Here is a 10884-nt window from a genome sequence, read left to right on the forward strand (position 1 = left end):
CCCCAGTACGAGAAGGGGGAGGAGGAGGAGGGCGAGCGGGGCAGGCTGAGGGACAGGCAGGGGGAGAGGGGCAGGGAGGGGGGTAAGGGCGGCGTGCTGGCCCCCTTCTTGAGGCCCCCTAGGCGGCTGCGTTGCGGCGGCTGGTACAAACTGAGGGCGGGCGGGAAAGGGTGAGGCGGGGTGCCGCCTGGCCGCCGCACGCAGGTGTGCCGCCGCGGGGCCGGGGGGTGGGGGGGAAGGGGCAGCGAGAGGGAGGGGGGCAGCGAGTAAGGCCGGGAACAGGGGGGGTTACTCACGGATTGTCGGAAGGACTGAAGGGGGGCTGTGGGCGGGACCTCCATGCTGGGCTGCTTCCCCGTCGCTATGCTCTTCCGCCGGGGCCGCTGATCTGTGGGCACACACCAGCGGGCAGAACGTCAAGAAAGTGAAAGAAGGGCGGGGTCAAAGGTGGGATGGGCGGGGTCAAACGGCAGCTGAAGTTCAAGGGGAGGAGGCGGGGTTAGATGGTGTAAGACAAACAAACCACGCCCTGATTGGATCACCTTTGTTTGCTTTTACTTTGACGCACCAAAAAAAGGAATATATATTATATTTTATATGATATACGTAGATAATGATGCTGTGATGAGGTGGCGACTTGTCCAGGGTGTACCCCGCCTTCCGCCCGAATGCAGCTGAGATAGGCTCCAGCACCCCCCGCGACCCCAAAAGGGACAAGCGGTAGAAAATGGATGGATGTATACATAATGATGAATGTATGTATATTTATGGTGCAAAATCATAAGTTCAAAAACAATAAAATATGAGTTGTTTCTACTGAATGATTATTATCATGAATTATTATTCATTTAAACTAGGGATGTCCGATAATATCGGACTGCCGATATTATCGGTCGATAAATGCTTTAAAATGTAATATCGGAAATGATCGGTATCGGTTTCAAAATGATCGGTATTGGTTTCAAAAAGTAAAATGTATGACTTAAAGGCACTGCCTTTGCGTGCCGGCCCAGTCACATAATATCTGCGGCTTTTCACACACACAAGTGAATGCAATGCATACTTGGTCAACAGCCATACAGGTCACACTGTCGGTAGCCGTATAAACAACTTTAACACTGTTACAAATATGCGCTACACTGTGAACCCAAACCAAACAAGAATGACAAACACATTTCGGGAGAACATCCGCACCGTAACACAACGTAAACACAACAGAACAAATACCCAGAACCCCTTGAAGCACTAACTCTTCCGGGATACTACAATATACATCCCCCGCTACCCCCTAGCCCCCCCCCCCTCAACCCCGCCACCCCAACCCCGCCCACCTCCTCATGCTCTCTCAGGGAGAGCATGTCCCAAATTCCAAGCTGCTGTTTTGAGGCATGCTAAAAAAAAAAAAGCACTTTGTGACTTCAATAATAAATATGGCAGTGCCATGTTGGCATTTTTTTCCATAACTTGAGTTGATTTATTTTGGAAAACCTTGTTACATTGTTTAATGCATCCAGCGGGGCATCACAACAAAATTAGGCATAATAATGTGTATCTGTAATTAGGAGTTGGACAATATCGGAATATCGGATATCGGCAAAAAAGCCATTATCGGACATCTCTAATTTAAACATATATTTATCTCAAATTTTCAACCACAAAAAAATCTAAATGCTATAGTTATTTCTAAAATTATTCTAATTATTTTATTATTAAGAACATTGTTAGTTAATTGTTTTGAAAATAGACATTTATCCATAATTCAGCCTAGCACCACGTCACACACACACACATATATATATATATATATATATATATATATATATATATATATATATATATATATATATATATATATATATATACACATACATACATATAATTATTATTATTTTTTTATGATACAGAATCACTAATTAAAAATAAAAAAATATGAGTTGTTTCTACTAAATGATAATTATCCATCCATCCATCCATCCATTTTCTACCGCTTGTCCCTTTTGGGGTCACGGGGGGTGCTGGAGCCTATCTCAGCTGCATACGGGCATGAATTATTGTTCATTTAAATAGACATTCATGCCTAATTTTCAACCACAAAAATATCTAAATGCTATAGTTATTTCTAAAATGGTTTTAATTATTATTATCCATAAATTACCCTAGCACCACGTCACACACACTACAGTGTATATATATATATATATATATATATATATATATATATATATATATATATATATATATATATATATATATATATATATATATATATATATATATACATACATACGTACAAATACATATATATATAGCATTTTTTTATTTACATTTTATTTATGATGCAGATTAAATTAAATTAAAAATAAATAAAATATGAGTTGTTTCTACTGAATGATTATTATCATGAGTTATTATTCATTTAAATAGACATTTATCCCTCATTTTCAACCCCAAAAATATCTAAATGCTATAGTTATTTCTAAAATTGTTGGAATTATTATTTTATTAAATATAAAATAAACATGTATCCCTAACTTAGCAGAGCACCGCATCACTCTCTCACACACACACACACACACACACACACACACACACACACACACACACACACACACACACACACACACACACACACACACACACACACACACACACACACACACACACACACACACACACACACACACACACACACACACACACACATTTATTATTTATGATGCAGAATGACTAATTAAAAATCAATAAAATATGAGTTATTTTCTACTGAATGATTATTATTACTAATGATCATGAATTATTACTCATTTAAATCGACATTTATCCCTAACGTAGTTGCCCTGCACCCCTTCACACATTTCCGTTCATTGTTCATTAATTATATCCGTGTAATCTAACTAAGAAGCGACATCAAGGACACAAAAGCAGGTTGGTGAAAATAAATGATGTCACCACTCAAATAAAAATGGCGTGTCAGGAAAGAAGGTGACCAAATGTGCATAAAAATAAACTTTTGAAACTTTGCTGATATATTTCAAATGTTTTTTTGTTCATTTCCATGTCACCTTGCCAAGATGGCTGCCCTTCTTCCTCCTCTCACACATTTTGCTTTGCTGCCAGAAGTTGACGTTCCCTGCACACTGGCCCACATCTGCAGTCCTTCCTCCTCCTCCTCATCCTCACGGACCCCTCGCCGTCTCTCTTTTCACTCGTCCGCACGGCTTCTTTTCAGCCGCCGCGTTCCCTTCGGCCCACGCTCGCGTCTTTGTCCGACTCTACACAAGTCAAGAGACCGCCGGGGGTCCGGATGCAATGTAAGGGAGCACGGACGTCACCTTCATAAAGTTGACATTACGAACGCACTCTAAGGGGTCTCGGCTCTAACGGGGGAAAGTTCCGTTTTAAACTTCAGTTCACAGTAAATAAAGTCGTATTTTCAAGAATGCAAAACCGACCTGAGACCGGATTAATCCAAAAAAGTAATCAATGGGGAGAAAATTCCTGGAAATTTTGCGAAAACCGGGAATTTGGTTTTAAGTTGGATATATCGGAAGGGAAGAGTGTGGATGATTGAAAAGATCGAAATGTGGTTTAAAAAATGTAAACATTTTTTGAGAATTTAGGGCATTGTAGAACAATGAATACGTCCATACGTAATTTCCTGGAAATTTGGGAATTTTGGGAAAACCGGGAATTTTTGAGAATATTGATACTCGCACAATTGTCTTAGATGATATGAATGGGTTAGTGTTAGAATTTTTTTTTAAATTTTTTTTTTTATAATCGGTTGAAAAATGTTGCTGTTTGAATTGAAAATGTGAATTTGGTAATTCCTGGAATTTCGGGAAAACCAGGAATTCGTACGGGAAAATAAATTATGACTTTTTTGTCCCAACTACGGGGAATGTTATGAAGGTGGAATGGTCAAAAACGGTTGAAAAATGTGGACTGTGAAAATAAGGTTTAAAAAAAAAAACAGAAATTCCTGGAATTTTTTTTAAATTTCAAAATGGTAGTTTGATTGTCCAAGGTGAGATAAATGTGTGGATGGTGGGACGGTTCAAATCGGATGAGAAATGTGGGATATGCAGTCGATTGTATATTCCCTATTCATTGTCAATGGTGAGAAAATTCCTGGAAATTCCGCGAAAACCGGGAATTTGGTTTTGAGTTCGATATATCGGAAGAGTAGTGTGTGGGTGATTAAAAGATCAAAATGTGGTTTAAAAAATTTAATTTTTTTAGGAGAATTCATCCATACATTTGAATCAGATGTGTAAAAAACCGGGAATTTTTGAGAATATTGATAGTAGCACAATTGTCTTAAATCCGCCCGGTACCGGTGCGTGTATCGATTGGTACCGGGCCGCACAAGAAATAAAAAAAAATAAAAAATAAAAATAATAAAAACAATTTTTTTTAATTAAATCAACATAAAAAACACAAGATACACTTACAATTAGTGCACCAACCCAAAAAACCTCCCTCCCCCATTTACACTCATTCACACAAAAGGGTTGTTTCTTTCTGTTATTAATATTCTGGTTCCTACATTATATATAAATATATATCAATACAGTCTGCAGGGATACAGTCCGTAAGCACACATGACTGTATTTTTTTATGACAAAAAAAAACATATGTCCTCATATGTCCATTCATTTGAATGGGAATTTCCTGGAAATTCTGAGGTTTTGGGGAAACCAGGATTTTTTAAAATATGAATACGAGCACAATTATCCTAGGTGATATCATGTGCAATACAAGCTGTCTTGCAGCGTGTTTACTTGTGTGTGATAACATGTGCGATACAAAGAGTCCTGCGGCGTGTTTACTTGTGTGTGATATCATGTGCGATACAAGCAGTCCTGCGGCGTGTTTACTTGTGTGTGATATCATGTGCGATACAAGCAGTCCTGCGCCGTGGTTACTTGTGTGTGATATCATGTGCGGTACAATCAGTACTGCGGCATGTTTACTTGTGTGTGATATCATGTGCGATACAAACAGTCCTGAGGCATGTTTACTTGTGTGTGATATCATGTGCGATACAAGCAGTCCTGCGGCGTGTTTACTTGTTTGATATCATGCACGATACAAGCAGTCCTGCGGCGTGTTGACTTGTGTGTGATATCATGTACCGATACAAGCAGTCCTGCAGCGTGTTTACTTGTGTGCCATGTCATGTGCGATACAAGCAGTCGTGCAGCGTGTTTACTTGTGTGCGATACCATTTGCGATACAAGCAGTCCTGCAGAGTGTTTACTTTTGTGCGATACCATGTGCGATACAAGCAGTCCTGCAGCGTGTGTACTTGTGTGCGATACCATTTGCAATACAAGCAGTCGTGCAGAGTGTTTACTTGTGTGCGATACCATGTGCGATACAAGCAGTCCTGCAGCGTGTGTACTTGTGTGTGATACCATGTGCGATACAAGCAGTCCTGCAGCGTGTTTACTTGTGTGCAATGTCATGTGCGATACAAGCAGTCCTGCAGCGTGTTTACTTGTGTGCAATGTCATGTGCGATACAAGCAGTCGTGCAGCGTGTGTACTTGTGTGCGATACCATTTGCGATACAAGCAGTCCTGCGGCGTGTTTACTTGTTTGATATCATGCACGATACAAGCAGTCCTGCGGCATGTTGACTTGTGTGTGATATCATGTACCGATACAAGCAGTCCTGCAGCGTGTTTACTTGTGTGCCATGTCATGTGCGATACAAGCAGTCCTGCAGCGTGTGTACTTGTGTGCGATACCATTTGCGATACAAGCAGTCGTGCAGAGTGTTTACTTGTGTGCGATACCATGTGCGATACAAGCAGTCCTGCAGCTTGTGTACTTGTGTGCGATACTATTTGCGATACAAGCAGTCATGCAGAGTGTTTACTTGTGTGCGATACCATGTGCGATACAAGCAGTCCTGCAGCGAGTTTACTTGTGCAAATCTGGACAGGCAGTTAACATCTACATCTTAATCCTAATATTCAGGTCACAACATGTAAATAGAGTATTGTTGGCGCTTTTTGGATGTTTGTTTACAGGGTTTTATAACACAGTCCTATGAGCTGCATTGTTAGGCACCTCGTATTTGCCATAGTTTTGTCAGAATGCATAGAAAAAGAAAGACACATGGGTTGTCTTACATAAGGATGGTAAATGATGGACACAATTCCAAGAAAAGTGCACTTCCCCTTTAAGGGGATTGCAACATGCACAGTAAGAGGTTAGACCGTTCATGCAGCAGAGCAGCACACTGCAAAAAGTCAGTGTTCAAAAACAAGAAAAAAAAATTACAAAAATTAGGGGTATTTTATCTGAACTAAGCAAAATTATCTGCCAATAGAACAAGAAAATGTGGCTTGTCAAGACTTTCCAAAACAAGTAAAATTAGCTAACCTCAATGAACCCAAAAATAAGTATATTCTCACTAATAACAAGTGCATTTTTCTTGATAGAAAAAAAAAAGAGACCTTTTTGCTCAAGACGTTGAAAAATATTCTTAAATTAAGTAAATGCTACAGCCATTATCTAGACCAGGGGTCGGCAACCCGCGGCTCCGGAGCCGCATGCGGCTCCTTGACCACTCTGATGCGGCTCAGCTACATACATGCCGACCCCCCCCACCCCCCGATTTTCCCAGGAGACTTATGGATCTCAGTGTCTCTCATGGATTACTCCCAGGGAAAAAATTATCCTATTTACACTCTAATTACTAAATAAAGGGCGTGCCCTAATTGCACTGCAGTAATTGTCCTCTATAGCATTTACATACTGCGTGCCAGTCCAGCCACATGTTGCATGTTATTATTACTTGCACACGTAGGAGACAGCAAAGCATACTTACTCATCAGCCACACAGCTTACACTGACGGTAGCCGTATCAAACAACTTTAACATTGTTACGTTACAAATATGCGCCACACTGTGAACCCACACCAAAAAAGAATGAAAAACACATTTCTGGAGAACACCCCACCGTAACACAACATAAACACAACACAACCATTACCCAGAATCCCATGCGGCCCTAACTCTTCCGGTCTACATTATACACCCCCGCTACCACCAAATCCCCCCACACATCAACCCCCCACCCCCCCCCCCCCCTCCGTGCGTTGGTTGAGCGGAAGAGTTAGGGCTGCATGGGATTCTGGGTATTGGTACCGTCAGTGTAAGATGTGTGGCTGCTGAGGTAGTACGCCTTGCTGTCACTTACGTGAGCAAGCTAAAATTGCATTCTACGTGTGGTCGAGCAGGCACACTGTTGGGGCAGACTGTAGAGGGCGCCAAATGCAGTGTCATCACGCTCTGATATTCGGGAGTCTCCCGGGAAAAATGAGAGGGTTGGCAAGTATGACGCTATCAAGCGCCATTCATTCAAAACTCGCGGGCTGCACTAACATCAAATTTCCACATTAAAGTGCGTGCCGGTGCGTGTGTCGGAGACCCCTGGTTAACATAGCACAAAGCATTTAAGCTTTGTATGCGGTGTTTTTCATTTTAAATTTAAAATTTTTTTTTGTGGCTCCCATTACTTTCTTTAATTTGTGAAACTTGCCAAAATGGCTCTTTGAGTGGTAAAGGTTGCCGACCCCTGATCTAGACATAATGATATGCATACATCATGTTTTTTTTTTTCATGCTTGAAATAAGAAATTATTACTTTAAAAAAGTAGTTGTATACTTGTGAGTGTTGATGACACAGCTTTGCATCAGTTGATATTCTAGTTTCAAGCATGTTTTACTCAATATAGGTCATCAAATCTCAGCAACAAGCTGTAATATCTTCCTGAGATCATTTAGGACCAAAACCCTTAAAACAAGTAAAACACTCTAACATAAAATCTGCTTAGGGAGAAAAATGATCTTATCAGACAAAAATTAAGCAAATATCACCCTTATTTGAGATATTTAATCTGACTTGGATTTCAGTTTTTGCAGTGCAGCGAGTAGAGTGCACTAAAAAGCACTTCCACGGCTGTAATTAAGCTCGTGTTTCTTTAGATGCATGCTATTAAGTGCAACGCTGCTCCTGGCAGCTGGACAGACTGCCAGCTCGCTCACTCCCACGCGCCGCCCACACACATGTCGAATTGCTGCTGACATTTTCTCCTCTTTGACGACGGAAGAAGTGATGAAATTAGGGGAAAATGACTTCAATCATGGTGTTGGAGAACGACGAGCACATGTTGTCTGGAGGAGGAGGGCGAGGAAGGAGACATTTGACATCTTGTTCCTCTTTCACTGCTCACGTGCACAAAGTGGATGGAAGTGGGCGGCCGTGCACGTGAAGCCTCATTCACGCATTTTCGCAAACACTTTTGTGTTTGCGAAAATGAAACCAAGCATCCCTGTTCACCGACGACCAGACCAGGTTTCCGGTTGTCATGGAGACGTACCCTTGTTCCTGGAGTACGGCCTGTTACTGCAGTTACACCATCCACAGACATGGCCGACACACCACAAGAACGTATATCGTGGTCAAATTATCCAACATTAAAGCCCCTCTTCCCTACCTGGAAGGAAGGCCAGTTGAGTACCTGAGGCCAAATCATGTGTGCTGGTGTGAGAATACAGTTTTTAAATCTTTGAGACCATGTTGAGACGTTCGTCAGAATTGATCGTCAACTATTTTCAAAATCAAATGATTCAACTATGAAAACTTTTAGTCATGCCACAAACATGGCCGCACCATCCGCAAAGATGGAGAACATGTTGCAACACGATCCGTAAAGAGGGAGTACATGTTGCAACACGATCTGCAAAGATGGAGGACATGTTGCAACATGATCCGCAAAGATGGAGGACTTGTTGCGACACGATCCGCAAAGATGGAGGACATGTTGCAACACGATCTGCAAAGATGGAGGACATGTTGCAACATGATCTACAAAGATGGAGGACATGTTGCAACACGATCTGCAAAGATGGAGGACAGTTTGCAACATGATCTACAAAGATGGAGGACATGTTGCAACACGATCTGCAAAGATGGAGGACATGTTGCGACACAATCTAAAAAGATGGAGGACATGTTGCAACACGATCCACAAAGATGGAGGACCTGTTGCGACACAATCTACAAAGATGGAGGACATGTTGCAACACGATCCGCAAAGATGGAGGACATGTTGCAACACGATCTGTAAAGATGGAGGACATGTTGCAACACCATCCGCAAAGATGGAGGACATGTTGCGACACAATCTACAAAGATGGAGGACATGTTGCAACACGATCCGCAAAGATAGAGGACCTGTTGCAACACAATCCGCAAAGATAGAGGACCTGTTGCAACACGATCTACAAAGATGGAGGACATGTAGCAACACGATCCGCAAAGATGGAGGACATGTTGCAACATGATCCGCAAAGATGGAGGACTTGTTGCGACACGATCCGCAAAGATGGAGGACATGTTGCAACACGATCCACAAAGATGGAGGACATGTTGCAACACGATCCGCAAAGATGGAGGACATGTTGCGACACAATCTGCAAAGATGGAGGACATGTTGCAACAAGATCTGCAAAGATGGAGGACGTGTTGCAACACGATCTACAAAGATGGAGGACGTGTTGCAACACGATCTACAAAGATGGAGGACAGGTCGAAACACGATCTACAAAGATGGAGGACAGGTCGCAACACGATCTGCAAAGATGGAGGACTCGTTGCAACACGATCTACAAAGATGGAGGACAGGTCGAAACACGATCTACAAAGATGGAGGACAGGTCGCAACACGATCTGCAAAGATGGAGGACTCGTTGCAACGCGATCTACAAAGATGGAGGACATGTTGCATTACGATCCGCAAAGATGGAGGACATGTTGCGACACGATTTGCAAAGATGGAGGACAGGTCGCAACACGATCTGCAAAGATATAGGACATGTTGCAACACGATCTGTAAAGATGGAGGACATGTTGCAACACGATCTGTAAAGATGGAGGACATGTTGCAACACGATCTGTAAAGATGGAGGACATGTTGCGACACGATCTGCAAAGATGGAGGACATGTTGCAACACGATCCACAAAGATGGAGGACATGTTGCGACACAATTTAAAAAGATGGAGGACATGTTGCAACAAGATCTGCAAAGATGGAGGACATGTTGCGACACGATCTGCAAAGATGGAGGACATGTTGCAACACGATCCACAAAGATGGAGGACATGTTGCAACACGATCTACAAAGATGGAGGACATGTTGCGACACAATCTAAAAAGATGGAGGGTTTGTTGCAAAAAGATCTGCAAAGATGGAGGACATGTTGCAACACGATCCACAAAGATGGAGGACATGTTGCAACACGATCCACAAAGATGGAGGACATGTTGCAACACGATCCACAAAGATGGAGGACATGTTGCAACACGATCCACAAAGATGGAGGACATGTTGCAACACGATCCACAAAGATGGAGGACATGTTGCAACACGATCCGCAAAGATGGAGGACATGTTGCGACACAATCTGCAAAGATGGAGGACATGTTGCAACAAGATCTGCAAAGATGGAGGACATGTTGCAACACAATCCGCAAAGATAGAGGACCTGTTGCAACACGATCTACAAAGATGGAGGACATGCTGCAACACGATCCGCAAAGATAGAGGACATGTTGCGACACAATCTACAAAGATGGAGGACATGTTGCAACACGATCCACAAAGATGGAGGACATGTTGCAACACAATCCGCAAAGATAGAGGACATGTTGCAACACAATCCGCAAAGATAGAGGACCTGTTGCAACACGATCTACAAAGATGGAGGACATGTTGCAACACGATCCGCAAAGATAGAGGACATGTTGCAACATGATTCACAAAGAGGGAGGACATGTTGCAACATGATCCACAAAGATGGAG

The 10884-nt window shown here is 42.3% G+C and overlaps 1 protein-coding gene across 15 annotated transcripts in view; it reads right to left on the reverse strand.

Moving 5' to 3' along the window:
- The window catches only part of syngap1b (synaptic Ras GTPase activating protein 1b), a 351951-nt gene that overhangs the window by 113767 nt on the left and 227300 nt on the right, over nucleotides 1–10884 (reverse strand). For all 15 annotated transcript variants that reach the window (XM_062029197.1, XM_062029200.1, XM_062029207.1 and 12 more), the window contains one exon: nucleotides 297–388. In XM_062029197.1, coding sequence (XP_061885181.1) covers nucleotides 297–388 — 92 coding nt within the window. The remainder of the gene's footprint in view (nucleotides 1–296; nucleotides 389–10884) is intronic.

Source organism: Entelurus aequoreus, linkage group LG20 (genome assembly GCF_033978785.1).
Source record: "Entelurus aequoreus isolate RoL-2023_Sb linkage group LG20, RoL_Eaeq_v1.1, whole genome shotgun sequence".
Lineage (NCBI taxonomy): Eukaryota > Metazoa > Chordata > Actinopteri > Syngnathiformes > Syngnathidae > Entelurus > Entelurus aequoreus.